The sequence below is a fragment of the Mandrillus leucophaeus genome, unplaced genomic scaffold, assembly GCF_000951045.1.
Source record: "Mandrillus leucophaeus isolate KB7577 unplaced genomic scaffold, Mleu.le_1.0 Scaffold147, whole genome shotgun sequence".
Taxonomy (NCBI): domain Eukaryota; kingdom Metazoa; phylum Chordata; class Mammalia; order Primates; family Cercopithecidae; genus Mandrillus; species Mandrillus leucophaeus.
Window position 1 is genome coordinate 3,491,066 of NW_012101443.1, and position 22,593 is coordinate 3,513,658.

At 41.9% G+C, this 22,593-nt stretch overlaps 1 protein-coding gene across 3 annotated transcripts in view; it reads left to right on the forward strand.

Annotated features, from left to right (window-relative positions):
* Positions 1 to 22,149, forward strand: part of ENOX1 (ecto-NOX disulfide-thiol exchanger 1) — a 574,354-nt gene extending 552,205 nt beyond the window's left edge. For 2 of the 3 annotated variants that reach the window (XM_011974625.1, XM_011974626.1), the window contains exons 16-17: positions 12,032 to 12,117; positions 21,569 to 22,149. In XM_011974625.1, coding sequence (XP_011830015.1) covers positions 12,032 to 12,117; positions 21,569 to 21,700 — 218 coding nt within the window. In that variant the 3' untranslated portion in view covers positions 21,701 to 22,149. The remainder of the gene's footprint in view (positions 1 to 12,031; positions 12,118 to 21,568) is intronic. The other variant, XM_011974624.1, reaches the window with a different exon arrangement.
* Positions 22,150 to 22,593: the final 444 nt, after the last annotated feature.

Consider the following 22,593-nt stretch of genomic DNA (forward strand, 5'->3'; position numbering starts at 1 on the left):
GATGAACAAAAGAAGCATCCTTAGTGGATCCAGATGTCGTACTTATTTTCACAAGGAAGAATTCTTGATGAGGATGTGCCGGCAGTGTGCGTGGAAGCCCATCTTAGATGCCTGTATGTTTAAGGCTGTATTTGAAGCCCTCAAATTCAGAGAAAGGGAAGCCACCACCCTCATGCTGTGATGCACAGAACTGATTCAAGCTGCACCTCGGCACTGACCCCAGTGTGGGGTTGCTAGGTGAGACTGGCTCCGTGGTGGCATGGTTAAGACTGAATGAGGCCAATGTACGTGCAAGACAAATTGTTCTTCAGCAGTTCGTTATCTGGCAGAAATAGTGCCTGGTTGCTTTTTTTTTTTTTGAGACAGAGTCTCACTCTGTGTCACCCAGGCTGGAGTGCAATGGCATGATCTCGGCTCACCACCACCTCTGCCTGCCAGGTTCAAATGATTCTCCTGCCTCAGCCTCCCTAGTGGCTGGGATTACAGGTGCACATCACCACGCCCAGCTAATTTTGCATTTTTAGTAGAGATGGGGTTTTGCCAAGTTGGCCAGGCTGGTCTCAAACTCCTGACCTCAGATGATCCACCTGCCTTGGCCTCCCAAAGTGCTGGGATTACAGGCGTGAGCCACCATGCCTAGTCCCTGGTTGCATTTTGTAAATACTGCATGTGCTCACCTAAAAATGACAGGTACAACAAGGCCTAGAGAAGCTGGCACAGGAGGAATTAAATTCAAAAGATAGTCCAGAGTCCATCCATCATATATAGATTTTTCAACTACAGGGTTATTGAATATGACATCAACTTAGAGATACTCCGAGGAAAACCAATTATTTTTTTTTTTTTTTGCTCTGATGATATACAGCTGTAATAACATGCCATGCACGAGTCTCAGAAGACATGCTGATGTGCTATCAGTTCCAGGAACCCAGAATGAGCCCATATGTAGTTGGTAACTGGATTTTTCTTCTAGTGGAAAACATGTCTAACTCTGACAACTGTTTCTCTGTCACTCAGTGTGACCAAGGTGTGATTTTTCCCTATAAGGTTTTTAGGGTATGAACAAAGCAATTAATGATCTGCAGTAAACTTTTCCCTCTTTAAGTGGGAATAATTCTGTCCACTGAAGGTTAAAAAAATGGGAACTGATCTCTATTTTCTTTATTTCCTTCCTTTCACTAGAGATTGCTGCTGCTTTTATGTTTTAATTGGAGAACACAGTTCATTTACAGTGTTTTCTAAGTAGTTATTAGGTTTTATTTATATATGTGCACACATACATACGTGCACTTTTTTCAGTTGGCTACTTCAAATATTTTTAAATGATGTGCTTTATATGCGGTACATTAATGGGAATAAGTAGGAAGATTACATTTGTAACATGCTATGCCTGCTGATGTCTTTGGTATCACAAAAAATATATAAAATTAGTTAATTCAAGTGTGTTAGAAAGAAAAATATTAGTAAGTCAGGATCTCCAATAAAAAGCATACACAACCAACACTAAACTTTCCAAGACTTTTCCCCTCACTGTTGGTCTTTTGAACTAGTTTACCAATATTAGCATTTGAAGTTAGGAGTAGAGCAAAAGAGAAACAGGGGGTGACACTTATTTTGAATCAATATATGAGAATATTTAGGTAGAAGGGAGGCCAGAGACTTAAGTGTTTGATTAAAATAAACTTAGGAGTTTAACTTTCCCTTCAGTTATCCATTACCTTGCTACCTTTCTCGATATTTTATTTTATTCTTCTTAATGACAGTTTGACAACAGATGTGATTTCCTGGCCAAACCCACTTCCAAAACATCTATATGCTTCTACTCTTTTGTATAATCCTCCAAAAGAGGATAATCCTCCAAAGAGAGAAAAATCCTCCAAAAGAATGCCACAAAGGGGAAGAGTTTCCAAGACTGGCAAAATGGATCCTGCCAAAAGCTGCAGTTGCTGTCTGCTACTAAATGATCCTATCTGCTAATTGAGTTTGGTCATTCATACTTTGTAGATACCTGACTCTTGGGTCCATAAAGAGCTCCCCTGAAGCTTCTGGAATCTAGATACAGACTGTGGTAGGGATAAAACTGCTTTGGACCAGAATAGAGAAAAAGGATTTTCTGGTGCTGGGGCTACACTTTACTGAAGAATTCTCATATACTGAATGATTCTAGGAGCCCTCTGGCCTTCTGGTACATCTGGAGCAGTCATAAATACTCTGCAATTCCCCTGAAGTCTTCCCTTGGAATAAAGTCAGTAGAGAGGACACAATAGTCATGCTCTAGGCCAGCCTAGAAGGCCAAGGATACAGCAGAAAATCTCCCACAACTTGGAAACATTAATTGGCAAAATCTTCATCACATCTGCATGCTTACAGTGTATGCTGTATGCCAATATAGTCAGATGATCAGTGCCCTCTTGGGGCACATAAATGTTATATAAGAAACGCACACTGGCACAAAGCATTCCCTGGAAGAGAAAGGGAGTGAGAAAAAAAGCTCTTCAAATGGATTCCATCTACAGAGGATACAGCGGAGGCTAGAACTTCCTAAACAATGAGCAATTCTAGTTACGTATAATTATTTGTGACACTGATTTGACTGGGCAAAACGGTATATTCTGTCCAGACATTCTCATGACCATTATATAAAACTAGAGTCTTTATTTCAAGGCATAAAGTTGGTACTTATTAGAGAGGATCTGTGGGATTTCACTGACATTATTTGGAATTTTGCAGATCTGGATTCTGAGTATTGTTAGAATTCGACCATTCTGACGGACTTTCTTCTTGACAATTAATGGGTCTTCCAATTCAACTAAAGATAGGCCCCTGGAAAATATTTTATTATTGTGATTTCTGGGTTATTCGTTTTGTAATCAATTTTTGTGGAGACAGGTTGACATACAATTGGACCTTAGAGAATTCCATTTTTATGGGGGCATTGCAGGGTAGCCTTTTATGTTTCATAATGCTATAGTAACCACACATAAGGTCAGCTTGACATTGCTCAATGTCTATGCCAGAACTCCTAGTTCATTTCACATATGGCCTACATGTTGGATTGGCATACACTGAAGTTGTCTGGGATAGAATGAGTCATTACTTTTGGTTTGGGGCCAATTTTTGGAGCTGTGTTTGGCTGGATATTATGAAGGAAAAATGGATCTGATTTTTTTTATTGATAAGCTAATAGTTCTGCAGAAAACTGAGAGTACAACTCTCTGGGTCCATATCACTCTATCTTCTCTTGCTTTTTATAATAATTCCAACACAATAGATTTCAATCCCAGCAGCTCTGATTGGCACCCTGTTGATGCTAGTCATTGTAAATACTATCCAGATACAGTCAAAAACTTCTCCACAACTTTTAACTGTAACAAAGCAGCTTTTCTCTAAAACCTCCCTGGTCCCCTGAGAACTGTCCTCAGGTTGACAATGACTGGGCAAACTTCATTACATATCCTGAGTCCTCTGCAGATCAGGACATACACATCATTTCCATCACAGTCACCATCTCACACATGCACAAAACCAGACTATACAAGAAGCGGAATGCTCCTCCTAATGTGGGTATTAAGAAACAGCTGAATAGAATATGGAAAAACATTTTTAAAGAAGGTCAAGCAATAACTTTTTGGTGATTTCGGTGAATAAAGTTGAGGCTATATTTAGGCTGTACCTGAGAAAAGTAATCTTGGGAGAATGTTCCTCTCTGGAAACTACTGACCATAAAGAATGAGTCATTGACCTAAATCTTGTTTCCAAGGCACAAACGTCCATATCAATAAATCAACAAACATTTGTCAAGAGCCTACGATAAGAATAATCAGTCTTCATCGTGCAAAATAATTATCTAGGCAGCCTATTTAAAAGGCAGAATCTTTAGCCCCGCACACAGGTGTGGTGGCTCACGCCTATAATCCTAGCCACCTTGGGAGGATGAGACAGGAGGATCACTTGAGCTCAGGAGTTCAAGACCAGCCTAGACAATATAGTGAGACTCCCATCTCTTAAAAAGAAAAGTTAACTGGGCATGGTGGCATGCACCTGTAATCCCAACTACTTGGGGGGCTGAGGTGGGAGGATCTCTTGAGCCCACGAGCATCAGGCTGCAGTGAGCTGTGAGCAGCACCACTGCACAACTGCCTGGGTGACAGAGTAAGACCCTGTCAAAAAACAAAAAAAGAAAGAGAGATCCTGTTCATTGCAATACTAACACCTCAGGGGATACTAAAGCACGCATATCTGGTACTATGTTTTTGAGAAACGCTGGCCAGTTTATGCTAACCCATGCGTTAGCTGATGGTGGAAAGATGATCTTCCCTCAAGAAGTTCATAGATAGTGAGAAAGAACGCAGTTAATGACAATGAACTGTGGTTTGTACTAAAATCAGAGACACAGAGAAGGGGCTACTTATGTTACAGATGCCTTGTCAGAAGAAAGGACAGCTGAGCTAGTCCTAAAGGATGAAGAGGTTTTCACTGGATGGATAAAGAAGTTGTTAAGGGCATTTCAGGTACCAGGAATAACTTACTAAGAGGCCCAAATACAGTCTGAGGGGTTTAATGGAAAAAATAAGACAGACAAATATTACAAAATAAAACTAACTAACCAACCATACAAGATCAGGTTTTGTACTCACCAAGTAAGTGGAACAAACTGCTTTTTTGGAAAATTAAAGCTTTTTAGAATCCCAAGGCACTGAGAAGCATCAGCCCAAACCACAAGTGTTTGATCAGTTTTTTCTCCACTTCCCATATGCGCTTCATCACTCTGCAGCTGCCCACAGACAACTGTCCCCTCATGGCTTACTAGGAGACCCAGATTTCACGTGGCTTTTTTCCCGCTGATTCTCCAGTTCAACATCCATGGAGCCTTTATATAGGCGTCCACATGAAACAAGACTATTTCAGGCTGGTTTATCGTCAGGCCTCTGGTGATTCCCAGCAAGATGTGACTGTGTCTAGAGACACAGCTGTTCATCTGCAGAGCCAAGGTCTCCGGAAAGCCCAAGCTGCCCCTCTATCCCAGTGAGCTGATGGGCCCAGGGTCTTCTGAAGCTTCCTAGGAGACTATCAACCAGTGTGGGTGTAAAGAAAGCTAATCTCAGCCAGAACTTTAGAACCTGATACAGAGAGTTTGGAATAAAAACTCCAAGCAGCCTGGGGGAAGGGGGAAGTATATTCTAGAAAGATTCCATTTCTCATTCCACTCAAAGAGAATAATAATATGCTGACCAAACTGAATGCACAAAGTGATAGTTTATTCTCATCAGGTAACCAATATAATTAAAGTATATCAGGGCTAACCTGTCCCACTCCCATCTTTTGCATAAGGATGCAAAGGAGAAACCATATTGCCTAATGATCTCTAAGCAGCCCTGAGTGGTGGGGGAGTGGGAGGGGTCCTAAATATTTGTGGATTGAGGCATTTCATCCACTGGGTAATCTAACGCAAATCACTTATCCAAACCACTGTGGTAAGTGTGTAAGCCCTCATATTGTATAAAATTAGGAGGTTTGATTAGATGGTCTTTTTCAGCTCAATTCTCTAATATATAAGGACTATTAGGAAAGCTGCATTGCCCCTTAGTGATCTTGTATGTAAGTAGAGGCTCATGTGCATCAATATATAAACATGAACTCTACTATCTTATACCTTTACAACAAACAAGAAGGAAAATCTGTCTTGACACTATGACCTCTTTCCACCGACAGTCCATTTCCTGCCCCTGTCCAAAGCAGGATTCCTCCAACGCACTATGCTTACAGTCACCATTCCCTCCCTCCCCTCCCTCCCCTCTCTCTCCAGCCTACTCCATTCTGGCTTGCATCCTCATACCAAAGCCATTCTTTTCCACATCACCAGAGAATTTTATGTCACCAATTTCTCAACTCTGTCCACCTGGCAGCTACTTGACGTGGTTGACTACTCACATCTTCCGGAAATACTTCCTTCTCTCCGCCATCATGATGCCACACTTTCTTATTGATCACACCCTCTTCTCAGAGTCCTCTCATGAGTTTTCTTCAGCTTACCTCTAAATTTTGGGCTTCTTCAGGCTTCAGTCTTGAGGCCCCTTCTCTACCTAGGAAATCTCAATGAATACTTTGGCTTCAAATCCCTTTTTATTGCCATTGCAAATGTATACCATCTCCAGCTGCCATTTAATATTCTTCATTTAAATGCTAATGCACATCTCAAGTTTAATGAGGACAAAACAGAACTCCGGACTCCCCTTTTTCCTGCCCTAATGTGCTCCTGCCCCAATATTCTCATCTGAGAAAATAGTCCCACCCAGTTGCTCAAGTGAAAAATTGTTTACTCGTATTTCATTCTTCCCCAGCCTCACTGCTCACACCAGCCCCCTGGCTCTCCCTTTGGAGTCTGCTTCTCCCTTTGCAGTCCAGATCATGACTTACCACTCCAGTCTCATGCAAACACTTCTGACTAGCCTCCCAGCTCCCCTCTGCTCTACTCTCCATACAGCAGCTTGAGGCAAGTTTTTAAAACATAATTCAGATCATGACAAGCACCTGCTTAGAACCACTCTTTTGGTTTCCTGCCATATTTAGAATTTAAATCTAATCCAAACTCTCACCTGGCACACAAGGTCCTGCATGATCTGGCCCCCATCTACCTCTAAACACGTGCCACTCTCCAGCCCAGCATATTCTGCCACCTCACCTCCACCTCAGGGCCTTTGCACTATCTGTGGCCTGTACCTGGAATGGTCTCCCCCAGGCTTTCTATGGCTGGCTCCTTCTCATCTCACACTTGAGAAGGTCTGCTTTCTCAGGGAGAGGCCTTCACATAATCACTGTGTTAGTCCATTCTCATGCTGCTGATAAAGACATATCCAAGACTGGGTATTTTATAAAGAAAAAGAGGTTTAATGGACTTATAGTTCCACAGGGCTGGGGAGGCCTCACAATCCTGGCAGAAGGTGGAAGGCAAAAGGCACATCTTACATGGCAGCAAACAAGAGAGAAGTGAGAACCAAGTGAAAGAAGTTTCCCCTTATAAAACCATCAGATCTCATGAGACTTATTCATTAGCATGAGAGCAGTATGGGGGAAACTGCCCCTATGATTCAGTTATCTCCCACCAAGTCCCTCCCACAACATGTGGGAATTATGGGAGCTATAATTCAGTGAGATTTGGGTGGGGACATGGGAGCTATAATTCAGTGAGATTTGGGTGGGGACACAGCCAAACCACATCAATTGCTTTGTGTAAGGTAGCATTCCAGCAAGCTGCAGGTTGCTGTCTCTCCTGTCCTCTTCCCTGATGTGTGTTCTTCATTGTGCTAAGCACTATCTAAAAATTTTTATTTTTCATCTCTGTGTTTATTGTCTTGTGTTGCTCCCCTAGAATAAAAGTTCCACAGGACCAGCCCCTTGCCTATCTTATACAATGCTGTGCCTCTAGCACCTTGCCACCTCCTGGCTGCTAAGTGTTTCAAGTATTAAAATAAGTGATGAAGCAGTACAAATCTGGCAGTATTTGGTTAATTTAAATACTGCATCCTTAGTCTTCGTGAGGCCCAATAATGAAAATAAACTAGATGGTTTTGATGAGAGAAACTCAGAGTGCTTTTGGGTAGATAATTTAAATGGGCCTTCCTAACGAGGTTGGCCACAGGCATCTAGAGCTAGTTACTTTCTCTTTCTAAAGTAGTTTTTTAAGATTCTGAGATGTGCAAAAAGCCCAATAGTACTGACAACCTCCTTTGTTCTTTTAAAAAACTTTTTAAATTAGGCACTTAAAATGTTTTTTTTTCCACTTTTGGAAACCCATTCTCAAATACGGAGGCCTTCTACATCTCCATGGAAACAAGCAAGTCCAATTGTTGAGCCATGCCCTTGGAGATCCACCAGTTCAGTAACAGCTAAATCCCCCACCGTCCATTCCTTAGTGTTCCTTTTACCACAAGCCTTTAGGTCCATTCCAGAGGACCATAAAATAGTCTCCATTTTCCAGGTTTGTGGTATTTTTCATTAACTTCTGAGTTACAGCCATCCTTTTTCCATCCGCAGGGAATGTCCCAGTTCCTTTAAAAAAAGCTGCAAAGAGGCTTTACTTGTTTATTTAGAAAGATCCCCTCAAATGAACCTGATCCAAAATCACAGGGCCTAGAAACATTTTCTCAAGTGGCATGACTGATGCTTCTGTGGTGCTACAGGAATGGACAGATGCAGGAGTGGGAGGTGGGCTGAGGAGAGGCAAGGTACCGGGGAGGATGATGACTCATGCTTTCCTTTCTGCTGTGTCTCTAACAACACTGGATAATTGGGTTGTCATCCACAGGAAAAGCTTGGGAAGCCTATTTGTGACTGCCTGCCTTGGCTCTACATATATCTAGTGGCAACTGCTGAACTCTTATAAGGAAAAGCTAATGGCTTCTTAATATCAGCTACCACAGGGATGGTTCTGAATACCCTCCTAAAAGAATACTCAAGTCCACGTCAGGATTTCTAATCTGATTTTAGAATCTGATTTTCCCCTTAGTTATAAGCAAAATAGTTTCAATGAAAATTTTCCTTGCTCAAAACATCCAAGTTACTCCATCCTTCTAAATCCATGACAGGACGGGTTAAGAATAAGAATTTTCAGTGAATAATACCTCAAAGTTACCTGGTTTTTGAAAGATCTGTTACTGCTTGTAGAAATGTTTAAGGTTCTTATTTATTCCCATTTATCAATAATAGACTAATAGAATTTTTAAACAAGTATACTGGCGATTGCCAGTTCTGGCAAATAAATACATTCAACATATACCTCTTATGAATGTGTACTATGTTGTGGATATGGAACCAGAACACACAAAGACCAAGAGCACAGCTCCTTGGGCTGCAGACCCAGGATTGGGGGTGAGAGAGAGCAGACAGTGGAGGAGCAAATCCGTGTTCACAGAGGGTGCCAACTTCACAGAGGCAACAAAAGGGGCTACTCTAGGTCCTCCCATTTCTGGTGTCCCTAAATGACCCATGTCAACACTTTATCTCCTAGGCTAAGGGTTATCAACCTCCCCCCAACCCACCCCATCCTCCTCTGACTTGTTCTATTCATCCTGCTAAAGGCATTTATGTTGATAACCATACACCCATGGACATTTACAAAAGGCTGTAGGTTATGCAGGAGATTTTGAAGACTCTCCGGCCAGGGGGGATATTAAATATGAAAAATGTTGTTATCTATTTGCCTGGGGTAGTTTACTTAAGACTGCTCAAGTCTTATGCCCTCTTTCCCCATGGCAGACTTATACACCCTTGTCACCCCAAAGGCTGCAGTGCCACTGCCACTCCCTGTCTCAGCCCTGCTGCGTATTTTCCACCCAAGGAATGCTGCTCCCCACCTTGCAGCAGCCCTCACCTCCCTGGGAGAACCCCGCGATAGAGGAGGAGAAAAAAGCTTCCGGCTAGGAGCACCCCCTCACCTGCTCACAAAGCCAAAGTTGACTCTTCCTTCTCCCTCCCCTGTCGTTCTCCTGTCCATCACTTGTGGGAGGCTCTCTGTGGAAAGCAGTGGCCATAGGACCTGGGATGGTCAGTGAAAGCCCCACTCACCATCCTGAAACAGGGGATTCCCTCTACACGAACTGTGATTCAGCCCTTACTCTTTCAATCAAAAAATAGAAAGACTAAGTTCTAGTATTTGATAGTACAGTAGGGAAATTACAGTTAACAATAATTTACCGTATACTTCAGAATAGCTAGAAGAAAAGATTTGGGATGTTCTCAACACAAAGAAATGATAAATGTCTGAGGTGATGGCCATGCACATTACCCTGATTTTATCATTACACATTGCGTACAGGTATCAAAATATGCCATGTATCCCAAAAATATGTACAAATATTATATATCAATTAAAATTTTTTAAAACAAAAAAGGAAATGCAAATGAAAATAATTGTTTTTAAATAGTTCTACTATATTCTAATTTTTTTAAAGAAATCACTCATGAGCTTTTATATTTTAACTCTTATTAGTAATAGAATTACTTACAATGCCACTTCACCAGAATTGAGAATTTCAGACACAGGGAAGTAGCTGCCAGGTCTCTAAAATTAAAATATAAGTAAATAAATAAGGGGAGGGGACAACACAATGCCCTGAGTACATTAAAAGTGGCTATTTTTCCACTTAAAGATATTTTTTAAGTACCATCATTGCCTTCTACCATTGCCATTATTTCAAAAAAGGACATTTCGACAAGAAAAAAGGAAGAATATAACCTCAGAATGAAGTGGTAGTTCTTTGTATCTCAGGAAGAACAGGTCAGTCTTTAAAAACAGATATTCTACCTTTACAGGGAAATGTGGGCGTTGTTTCTACCTCCCCATCTCACCGTCAACCTCTAGAAGCCCTGGAAACGCAGTGTTCTGAGGATAGGTCTTGGGGAGTCCCTTTGGTTCTCTGTTCTCAGCCTGAGGATGAACCGGGAACTTTTCTTTAAAAACTTGCCACTCATCCCATAGCATCAGGGAGCCATGAAACCCTATGGCAGATCAATCCAAGGTCACCTACAAATATAGGATGACGTAGTACAAGAATGCTGTGTGCACCTGTGCCCACCCAGATGGCATTTCATACAGGTGAGGGTCTGCCCTGGCTCCCAAGCATGAAGGCTCACAAAAAACAGAACATGAAGGCTTATCCTCAGATTTAATTCATCTTGAAACCTATGAAACCTATTTAACAGAAAACTAAAAACTATCAGTCTGAGGACAACTTTACTTTTTCTTTTTCAACTTTTATTTTAGAATCCACGGGTACAACGTGCAGGATTGTTACAGAGGTCTATTGCATGACTCTGAGGTTTGGGGTATGACTGAACTCATCCCCCTGGTAATGGCATAATCCCTAACAGGTAGATTCTCAGCCCTTTCCCTCGTCCCTCTCCCCCGCCTCTAGCAGTTCCCAGTGTCTACTGTTCTCCTCCTTATGTCCATGAGTACCCACTCTTAAGCTCCCACTTATCAGAACATGCAGTATTTGGTTTCATTTCTGCATTAGTTCACTTAGGATAATGGCCTCCAGGTGCATCGATGTTGCTGCAAAGCGCATGATTTCATTCTTTTTTATGGCTGCATAGTATTCCATGGTTCATACCACATTTTCTCTATGCAGTCCGCCACTGATGGGCACCTGAGCTGATTTCATGTTTTTGCTATTGTGAATAACAAGTGTACAGCTTCTTAACAAAAAGCAGTCTGCAGTCTATGGAGCTGACTTCCTCATGTTCACTATTTTGATTTTGGATCCAGGAACAGGGAGAAGAGGAAGGTACTGCTTTTTACTTCATTCCTGACATCAACATCCAACTTTTCATTTGTCAGTACAATGTTGACAGCTGATTTTCACAATGGAAAAGCCTTATAATTTATAATCAAACTGCAGCCAAACCATCCATTCCCAGACCTTTTAAAATGATCTTGTAAATTACAGCAGCAAGAAGGGGAGAAAGAGCTGGCTCCTTTTAGACAAGAGCGACAACCAGGAAGAACAGCAAATGTTTCAGGAAGAATTTGGGCTTCCTTCAATGGCAGTTGGGGGAAATATAGATTAAATACTCTTCATAACTAGCAACTGTAATTATCAGGAAAATTTGAGGCGGTGTGATTTCTGACACAGTTGTATGAGCCATCTTCATACTGCAAAGTCCACTGAGGGAAAGAAAAGATAATTTTATCCTTCCAATAACTATAATTTTATATTGGTAAATCAAGCATAAAATTGGTAGTTGAAATGCTTCCGGGAGTCTTTGTTTTGAAATACCTTTATTCAGCTGTATATTATCTCAGAGTCTAGCTTTGCTAACTACTATCATTCCAGGAGACCAAGTGTTCTGTTTACCATGTGACTCTTATTGCCTTCAGAATGTGCTATTATTGAATGCTTGTTGAGTGCTGCTAGAAATGGCAAGACAATAACTCAGCCTGAGAAAACAGTCACTGGGGTTAGATGGCATTATTTAATGGAGACTCTCATTTGCCTCTGAATAATTTCCAATGTTTGCCTTTTTAATTCAGGTATCATATCAACGTTTCTTCACGTCCATCCTTTTGGAGCCAACATAGAATATCTTTGGTCATACATGCAGCAGCTGGACTCTAAGGTAAATTATTTGGCTCGAGTGAACTTTCATTGCTAAAATTTAGCATGTTGACTGCTGGCTGCAGGTGGACTCTGCATGAGCTGCGCTAGGGCTGTAGCAGCCTATGGGGGTTGATCAGCCCTTTTCTTTTGCAAGGACCTCAGTTTTTGGCAGATTGTTCTCTTCTTTTTGCTTGCTTTTGTCTTTGTAAAAAGAAGAGCAGTTATCCAAAATGACAATGACTTTTAGCAGATGCCAAATTAATTTGGAAAGCTTATGAGATATCTAAAAATATAGATTCACCTGAAAGTTCCCAAAATAAGGGTGAAATCAGGTGAGTGTGGCTAATAGGGCATCATCCTCAGACCATATTATTATAGGATTCCCTGTTCTAGACTTCACACAATTGAGGAAAAATCATCCCAAATAACATAAAGATCTGATATGACTCAAGAAAGCTGTATTAATGGCTGTTTTCCAGCATTGTTCTCTAGGTAGAAAAAAGTGACTGCAAAATTCTTCTCAGCTGTGCCCCTCCAGGCTCACATCCAGAGCCAGACATCACTCCTCATCTCCCTGAAGCTCAGCTTTTCCCATCCACAAATTAGCTGTACTCCTATCCCATTGCAGTATTGGTGTGCCCAAAGAGAAGAGACAAAAAGAATGTGATTTATGTGTCAAATTCATATGAACAATGGGAGGGGCCCTGACAAAATAAAACAACATCATTAACCAATACTAGGGAAGCCCAGGAGCAGGGTGGACACAGAAGCAAAACAGAGAAGCTAGAGAAGCCAGCTAGTCGCCTGTCAAATTTCTGGTCATGAAAGAAAATGGAAAAAAGTAAGAAGGTCCTCTATAGAGCACAGCAAAATGCATGGGATTGGTACGACCAGACCAGCAGCCTGCAGTGCTGTGTCCCCGAACAGTTACAGATACCTCATGCTAAATTTTCAATGGCTAGCATGCACCAAATGACTACCTTGTGTTCTTATTTTGATTCAAATAATCTTCCCAATACGTGATCCCAAAAGTGTTTAACCTCTTCAATAAATCTAACACTTCCCCTTTGAGAGGAATCTTTTCAGTTATACAGATCCATGCGTTTCATGACAGGGTAGAACAAAACAGGGTGAAAGGAGTTAGAGAATTTTAAAATTCTGGAGGTTCAGAATCATCTATTTGTTTCTCTGTGGTTTCCCCTCACATGCACAGGGAAGTAAGAGAAAGCACTCATGTTATACTCAGATGAAATGAGAAGGACTTGCTGCACAGTGTTCCTTTGTTGTCATATAGATTTGAAGGATTTCTCTGCTGTTGTTTCCTCTTTACTGGTATCTTGTTCCTTAATATCACCGCCACCTTTGCCTGGAGGATTAAACAAAACACTGCTTGCACCAATGTGTTTGGCAAAGAATAAGCCCTCAAGAAATGAATCCTATTGTTGCTACCATCCTTCCCTTGTATTGTTGACATTTCTGTTCTCCCCTTTCTGGAAGTCCCAAGTGGGAAGCCTTTGTTGAGAAGCAGTTGTTGTTTTAGTAGAAGCCGAAATGGCCAAGAATCCACTTGTCGTTTATCGAAGAATTTCAGGACTCTTTGTTTCCTCCACTCCATCATCTCAGGCTGACAATCTATGATGATCACCAGTGAAGTGTGTGTGCCTGCATGTGTGTGTGTAAAATCATCTCCTGGGAATGGGCAGGGAGGGATCGATAAGTAATGAATTGATTTGTTTTGACTGGGGTTGGGGGCCGGGGAATGGTGGAAGCTCTTGTTCTAGTCTTATCCTCAGGGCTCGGGTAAGATTTGTGACGTTCCCTTACCAGTCTCTGAGGAGAGAGAATTCACATGCCTGGTCCCTGGTCATTAGCTGATGGGCCTTTCTGGATGGGATTCAGTCAAGGGAAGTGCATCTCATCACAGACTGGTACTTTTATTTTAGAAGATGAAGAAAGTATTTCCCTTACAGAGGAAACACACGAGGTGTCCCCTGCCTACCCCCAGATAGCCCTCCATCTTCTGAATGAAATTCCCACTAGAGCTGTCAGGTTCCTCCTCATGCCTGGGGTAGAAAGTATATTGAAAAAGAACTCTAAAACTGCTGGGCACCAGGGATCAGACCACATGCTCCTTCTATTCCAGTGAGGCTGAGAGGATAGTCTTTTTAATCCAGACAGCAAAATCCAATGCCCACCCTGTACTGATGAGAACAGGGAAAGCAGGCTTAACCCAGTCCTGTAATGTCACTGTTGTTAGGATTTCCCCCAAGGCTACATATGGGCATAAGAATGACTAGGAATGGAAGAAATTAATTTAAATTATGCTGGGCATGTACATTGCACATGGCTTCCTAAAACCCATGTAGCCCAATAATAAGCTATCTTCCAGTTAAATATTATTCCTGCTCTTGATATTTGCATATTTTTCTCTTCTTGGCCTTTTCTAAATTACCCACTCTCATTCACCCTGTTCTCTTGTATCAGAAATACTTGAAAAAGAAAGATTCATTCAGAGGAAGACAGGGTAAGGGCTGGGGGGTGGGCATGGCTTCTGAAGCTTTGCTGAGTCAAAAATCTTGCCCAGGGCACAGCAGGCAAACTCTTTAAAATAGGCAGCCCTATCATGAAAATGGTTTCTATCAATACATAGAATCTCCCGTGTCAACCCCAGGGCCCATCAAGTCCAACCTCTTGTCTGTCCAAAGCAGCCCAGAAGACACATTTGACTGAAGCATTAGCAGATGAATATTTCTTACAGTCAAGAGGAGGGTTCGTCTGCTCTTCCCTGTTTATGTATCCTTTAGGAGATGAAGACCCAGTGTTCCAAGCATGTCTGGTTGCCCCCTCTACACACCTGCAGCCTCTTCCCAAGGCCCATGGTGTGGAAGATTCGGTTCTGAAAACCAGACTTGGCGTAATGTGACCACAGAGGCTGGAGGATCTAGAATGACCTGCTATTCTGGCACGACACCACTGTGACCAGCTTGAGAGGTCATGGGCATGTGTTACATTTCCCACAGAGGGGAAAATCATCTGTACTAATAGCATACCTCTGTGAACACCTAATGAATGCTGGGATCACTCACTGCTTTTCATGTACCCAGCACTGTCTTAGGGACCAGAGAAGAACAGGAGATGGCCAAGACACGAAAGAAATCTAAGATAGAACCCTGTTCTCAACAAGCTTGTCACCTAGTTATGAAATGACTTGAGAATCAGACATGAACTAATGAAGTGCTAAACTGGGTAAGGAAGATACTCTGAACCAGGAGTTAAAGAAGGGTGAAATCTGTGGGAGTCATGCTTAACATAAGGTACCCTCAAGTCCATGCTTCTTCCGGTGGCTTCCCTCGGGGATGCTTTAGCTAACATTGCCAACATTTCTTTCTGTTCTCCCCTTTCTACCCACCCTTTCTTCTCTCCTTCCTTCCTCATTTTCCTTCCATATTCTTTGCTCCTTTTAATTCTCTCCTGTTTATCTTCTTTGATCACAATTTTTTCTCCCTCTTTCCCTTCCTCTACCAGTTTCTTGCTTCACTCCTTCGAATTCCTGGCTTCTTGTCTTCTTTCCTCTTTTCCTTCTTTCTCCCTTCCTTCCTCCCCTCCCTTTGCCCCATCTACATTTTGTATATCTCTCTGTGAACATTTATTGCGAGGTGTCTGTGTGTGCTAACACTGTGCCCTGCCCAGGATGTGAAGAATAAACAAGATTTAAATGTGCATTTAAAGGCTAAAAGTCAGTTTTGCCCATGGAAGGAAGTCTGGTTTTCAACTGGCTTCCCTGACGCTCCGGCCTCTGCTGGGGTCTTTTCAGTAGCCCAAACAGGGGCCCCTCTTCGCCAGGCTTCCCTTGCCTGATGATATGCGGTATGGAGCCAACCATGATGAGAACAAATTGATTTGCATCTGCTTGTGTCCATTTGTACATGTGCTTAGAGGCCAAGCAAGGAGGCAGTAGGCTTGGCCTAGAGTCAGCAAATTAAAACATAAATCAAGCAGATTTTATAAATGACCTCTGTGGTATTAACAGCACACAAGCTCCTTGGTTACACAGAGCCTGTTTCCTTCTCATGTTTGCTTTCTTTTTTATATTTATAGCAGATAAATCCTTCCTAAAAGAATAAGTGTAAGAAAGTTTCAAACAAAATAGATGGAAGAATCCACTGACAATATCAAAGATTGAAAATATATAGGCCACAAATTTCTTGGAACAAAAGCCAGCTGGGTAAGAGGGTAATCAAAACTTCAGGGTTATGACTATCCTCTCCACTTGCTAGAGCACCAAATACATGGTGTATGGGAAAAAGATTTCATAGTCATGGCATCTATCTCTAATCTATATCACAGTGCTGCACAGTGCTCCCTTAACCACATGTATTGCAATCTCCTCATAATATGCTTGGGAATGAGGGAATGCGTCACTCTGAAAGCCAGGCTGGATTCACAGGCCCTGCTCCAAGTTCTACTCCTTCACTTACCTGCTGGGCAAGCAACAGCTCTTCCCTGGACCCCGGGGCTCCATGTGTGAACAGGAGTAGGAGCTTAGAGAGAACCCCTGGTTTCAGAAGTGCTTCTCGTGCAGGATGAGGAAAGGGGTAAACTTCACTCAGAGCTCGGCCACTGAGGTCTAGGGGCTTGGTTTTATGTAATGACTCCAGAGTCTCAGTTCTCAAGACAAAGAATGTACTGGTGGGAAGGCAAAGGATATTGTGATGGTAAGATAATAGCTGACAAATTATTAGGAAGAGAACAAAACTGAAGTAAGTGGAAGTATTTGTAAAGTAAAAATTATTTGGCCATAGGGAGAAAATGAAGGACAAATTGAATTTTCTCTTGAATTTGTCTTAAAAATCCCAAAAGATAAGATATCATAAAGGTTATTTTGTCAGGGTAGGGGAAAAGTTTGAAAATCATAAAACTAACTTACTTGATACAGGTTTCACCCTGATCTTTCTTCTGTCATGAGATAGAAATATCTTTAAAGAACTTTAAGGAAATTCTTCTAGAATTAGCTGGGATTCCTTTTTTTCTTGTGACAGGGTCTCAGTCTGTCGCCCAAGCTGGAGTGCAGTGGAGCGATCACAGCTCACTGCCGCCTCCAACTGCTGTGCTCAAGGGATTCTCTTGCCTCAGTCTCCTGAGTAGCTGGGACCACAGGGATGTACCACCATATCAGCTAATTTTTGTATGTTTTGTAGAGATTGGGTCTATGTTGCCCAGGTTGGTCTCAAACTCCTGGGCTCAAGTGATCCTCTCACCTTGGCCTCCCAAAGTGCTGGGAATATAGGTGTGAGCCACCATGCCCAGCTGCTGAGAGCCTTATTAAATGAATATTTTAGATAGACTTTTATTTGAAGTGGTCTGCTCCATAATTGTGACACAACTCTATATTATTTGCATCTTTGTGGCAGAACCCAGCTGTTACCTTACACTACCAACAGAAACTACAGCTAATACATTTGAGATAAATTCCTATTGTACTAATTTCTGGCTTTCTCAAAATCTGAAGCATGTATTAAATAATTACGAGGATTTCAAATCCTAGTTTCACTACTTCTTAGCTGTTTGACCTCAGGCAGTTTATTTAACATCTCTGTGCCTAAGTTTCACCATCTGTAAAATGGTTTTTGGGGGGTTATCCTTGTATTAAATGACTTAGTAGATGCAAAGCATTCCAGAACAGTATCTGGCACACAGTAAGTGCTACTAAAGTGGGGACTGTCATTTGTTTTGTGCTTTAAGATGCGCAAAAGACCTATCACATCCTCTCATTTTGAGATCTTTGCCACAACCTAATTGACAGATAAATTTTGAACGGCTTGTCCTAAGACTAAGAGCTAGGATATGGAGAGGCCAGCACTCAAACCAAGTCCTCAGGGCATTCTGCGTTTCTTTCCAATTCCCTTGTCTTGCAAATGAGAAAACAGGCGCCAAGAAGTTAAGTGATTGGTTACTTAACTGGTTACTAAACTGGAAGAGGTTACTGATTGTTCTATCACTGTGATTCAAATCTTCTGTGTCTGCTTTTCTTCACTCCAGCAAGTGAGGGGTGCAATTGCTTGTTTATTGAGCTTTCTGATGAGATAATGCAGGTGAAGCACTTCTTCCCTGCCCCACAGTGAAGACGCAGTAGATGGTAGCTACCTATCTCCTACTGCAAGCCTTGTCCTGCTTCCTTTGTGGTTAAAGTCTAGGCTCAGGTCAAAAGACGCCATGGAAAACAAGATGTTGCCACATTTCAGTACATGCTAGCCAAGACTTGCTACGATTTGCTTACTGTTTTGGTGGATCGTTCATGTAGGGGTGCCCAAGCATCAGCAATATGAATGTGTGTGAGCCAGCTGAGTTGGGAATTTTCAGTGTTTTGCTGTTGATGTTGATATCAGTCTAAGAGTATTCATCACAGAAGAGCCCTGCCTTACTGTACACAGATGCCTTCCATGGCATCCACACCCACCCAGGGCCAGAGGGGCAGTGACCAAGAGGATTATTTCCTGTCCTTACTCCATGGTCCCCTCCCTGGTGGAGGTGGGCAGGGGTGGTTAAGACCGAGGCACCACAGCCAGGGGGTCTGGTCCACACTTATTGCCTGTGTTACCCTGTGGGACTCACTGAGTCTCTCGGAGCCTCAGTTTTCTTGTTAGTAAATTATTCCCTATCTTATGAGAGTGTGGTGAGAATTAAACAGTGTTTTCAGAAGAGTCTGGCAAGGAAAAGTTTCCTGGTGATTGTAAGTTGTCAAAACTTTTTACAGCCAGCTGCAGGGCTGCTGGATGGGACTGCCCCTCCTGACCCCAGCTGGCCTCCTGCACGTTATCTTTAAATCAGATATTTATTTTGCCCTCAAGAACTTGGCTTTTTCTCCCCCTTCCTAATGAATGGCACAGGGCTTCTTCCCTACATTTCCAAGGGAGGTGGCGGTTACAGGAAACAAGGTGCTGGTGGGCTGGTGTGCACCTCGGCCTGTGTATTCTGCTATGGCCTCTCCTTGATCTGGGGAAGGACATGCCAGGGGTGGCACTTGAATTTGACTGGAGACTAGAGCCCACCGTAGATGATCTGTGCTGTACTCCTCCAAAAGAAGGGAACTCGTTGAGAAGATAACTTGGTCTCATGAGGCTTAAAGAAAACTTCCTCCTGGACCAGTGAAAAACTAGGTTTGACCACATACCACTCCATGCCACAAAAGGTTAGATAATAGTGTCATTTTCTATCAGTATTCCATACACACACACATACACATATCTACATAAGACAGAACTTGTGCCAGGCACTGTGTTACATTTTACACATAATCGTTACAATGCCCTGATACGACTTCTATTACACACCTGAAGAAACTGAGAATTACAAATGTTAAGTAATCTTCCCAAAGTCACACAGCTTGAGGGCCTAGCCAGAGTAAAATCCAAGCTTATTTGGCGTAAGTCCCCATTCTTTTTTTTTTTTGAGACGGAGTCTCTCTCTGTCCCCGAGGATGGAGTGCAGTGGCACCATCTCGGCTCACTGCAACCTCTGCGTCCCAGGTTCAAGTGATTCCCCTGCCTCTCAGCCTCCCAAGTAGCTGGGATTACAGGCACGTGCCACTACACCAGGCTAATTTTTTGTATTTTTAGTAGAGACAGGGTTCCACCATGTTAGCCAAGATGGCCTCCTGACCTCGTGATCCGCCCACTTTGGCCTCCCCAAATGCTGGGATTACAGGTGTGAGCCACCACACCTGGCCTAAGCCCCCACTCTTAACCAAATATGCCTGACTATAAGAATGATCTGGGATGGTTGTTAAAAATAAATTATGTGGGCTACACCCAAGACCAGCTGAATCAGGATCTCCAGAGAAGAGGTTGGCTGGGGGATCTGATTTTTTTAACAAGTGCCCCAGGTGACTGCTACTGAGAAAGACCTCCCAACACCCCTGGTTGTTCACCCCTGGCTGTTGACAATCATGGGAACTGCTTAAGGCACACCAATCAAGGCCCAGACCCCAACCCATGAAAGAACCCTTGGGTTCTTTCCCAAGTTCTGTCTTTGATAAAACACTTAACCCTCTGTAGTTCACACAGTTTTCTGAGCTATAAAGTGGAGATGCATCATAGTGTCTGCTCCCAAATCTCACCAGAGTGCTGTGAGAATGAAAGGACACTGGTGGTGAAGGTGTTTGCACAGTGCTCAGTTATTATGAACGTTCACATAATCTGTCTCATAGGCTTTTCTCGGTGGACCTGGGAATTTAACCATCTTTCTAATATGGTGTTTATGGGAAAATGCATTCAGATTTCAAAATAATTCACAAAAAATTTTAGAATACAATTTATTTCCATTTTCAGGACTGCCTCTATTTAAAGTTTTGTATTATAGGCCCAGGAATATTGAATGTATCATATGAAGTCTTTTCCATGAGAACATTAAATGAACAGTTGATGAGACTTCTTGGTCTATTTGGTGTCTCTTTTAAATGAATCCTAATATTGTTAAATGGAAAGTGTAGATTCTAAAATGATATCTCCACAGTGATTACACCATGAAAAAGTGCAATAGCTCTGATTCATTGAACATTTCTATGTGCCCAAGTCTGTGCTAAGCCAGTCGTTTCCATGCTATCCTTATTAAATGTTATTTCCATTTGCTGAGGCTTAAAGAGACTAATTGCCTTTGTAAGGGTCATTTAACTTGTAAGACTGAAGATACAGGATTCAAACAGAGTATCAGACCCCAAATTGGCCACCCTGTGATACAAAATCCTCATGCACACACATGGATTTGCACACTGACACAGGAAAACAAAAGCAATCACAGTGCTAGAGCAGAGGGACTATGGCTGATTTGCTCTTTAAAATGAATTATTGGTGTAAAACTTCATCTAATAAAAATATGGGGAAGAAAGAAGTTGCATTAAAAAATATACCTGAATTTTATGACTGGATATCAAGACTTGTATTGTTGTAGGTTTTGGAATTTAGATTCCATTCCGAAACCTTCATGGTGTCCGGTCCATGTGAAAATTAAGGAAGAGAAAGAAATGTGGGTGGCAAGAAATCCACCCGAATGTCCTCTGATCCTGGCAGCATTAAAGAAAATTGCTGTCCTTCATAGATGAGGATGAAGCCACTAGTAGTTTTCCAGGAGTAGTGATGGATTTGTGCTGAGCCCTCTTAAATTCCCTCCCCATCTCCTTTTATATCAGGGGAGGGCTGTTCAGGCCTGGTGCTGCCAGTAAGGTAGCCATCCATATGAAGGGTGAACTCAGCACTTTCCGCCCAGCCAACTCATGCCCCACCCCGCCAGCTACTCAGGAGATGGGATACCCATATTCAGTACTTCTGAATGTCCCTTCTGTAAGGACGTCCCCTGACAGCCCAGTAGAAAACTAAATGCTGTTTAGATCACTGGGAAAGCTCATCCTTCCCCAATCCATTCCTCCTTTAAGATGACTTCCTTTCCCCAAAGTGACTTTTCTTCTTTTCTAACAGATATCTGCAAATGAAATAGAAATGCTTTTGATGAGGCTGCCACGCATGTTCAAACAGGAATTCACAGGTGTGGGAGCCACGCTGGAAAAAAGATGGAAGTTGTGTGCCTTTGAAGGAATTAAAACTACCTAACTGTGAAGACCTAAACATCTCTGGAAGTGAAACCATGTGAACCTGGCCAGGGCTGTGCGATGGGGGAGCAGGAGGTGTGGGGTTGGTCCAGCACGCAACCTTTGTGGAGCCGTCGAAGCCTGCCTTTAGTTATATGTGTGGCGTTCTCTTGTGAGTGGAAATGTAATTGTGTACCAGTTCCTTAAAATAAACAAAGCTTCATACTGTGACAGATCTGTTTCCTATGAAAACCAAACAATGATTCCACAGTCATAATGATGGCAAAATCTTAAAATATGCTACATTTGAGAATAGCTCACCAAGCAAAATATTTAAAGTTAATGATGGTGTAGCGATGATTGTTGCTAGGCTACAGAGTTGTATATGTAATGTATAGCTGAAATCATTAAATGACATTTTCCTGAAAGTCTTTCTGTTTTAGTAAAAAAAAAGAAAAAAGAAAAAAGAAAGAAAAAATAATTTTACAGTGAGGGAAAATCATACCAAAAGAAAACTTGAATATGTGTCTAAACAGTTATTGTATTTTGTAAATTAAGTTATATGCTGTTCCAGGGACTTTTGCCTTATTGAAAAGGCAGAAAATATGATTGGACACATTGAGAATGCTTTATCAAGAATATTATTTTTCTAATGTAACAATTCTCCATCATAAGTTCTTTTAACATGGACTGCATAACAATTTTCATAAAGTGTAAATAAAGGAAAAACTAGTGTTATTGTCTTGTACTTGGTATGTAGCATTCAGGTTTATGCATCAAAATAAACATTCAGTAAATATTCCTGTTACAAATTTTATAGCAAAGATATTAATTTTTTTCAATAAATATGACTTCTACCATGTTGGTTTTACAAATTATTCTTTGATATATTTTATTTCTCCCTTAAGAAATCTT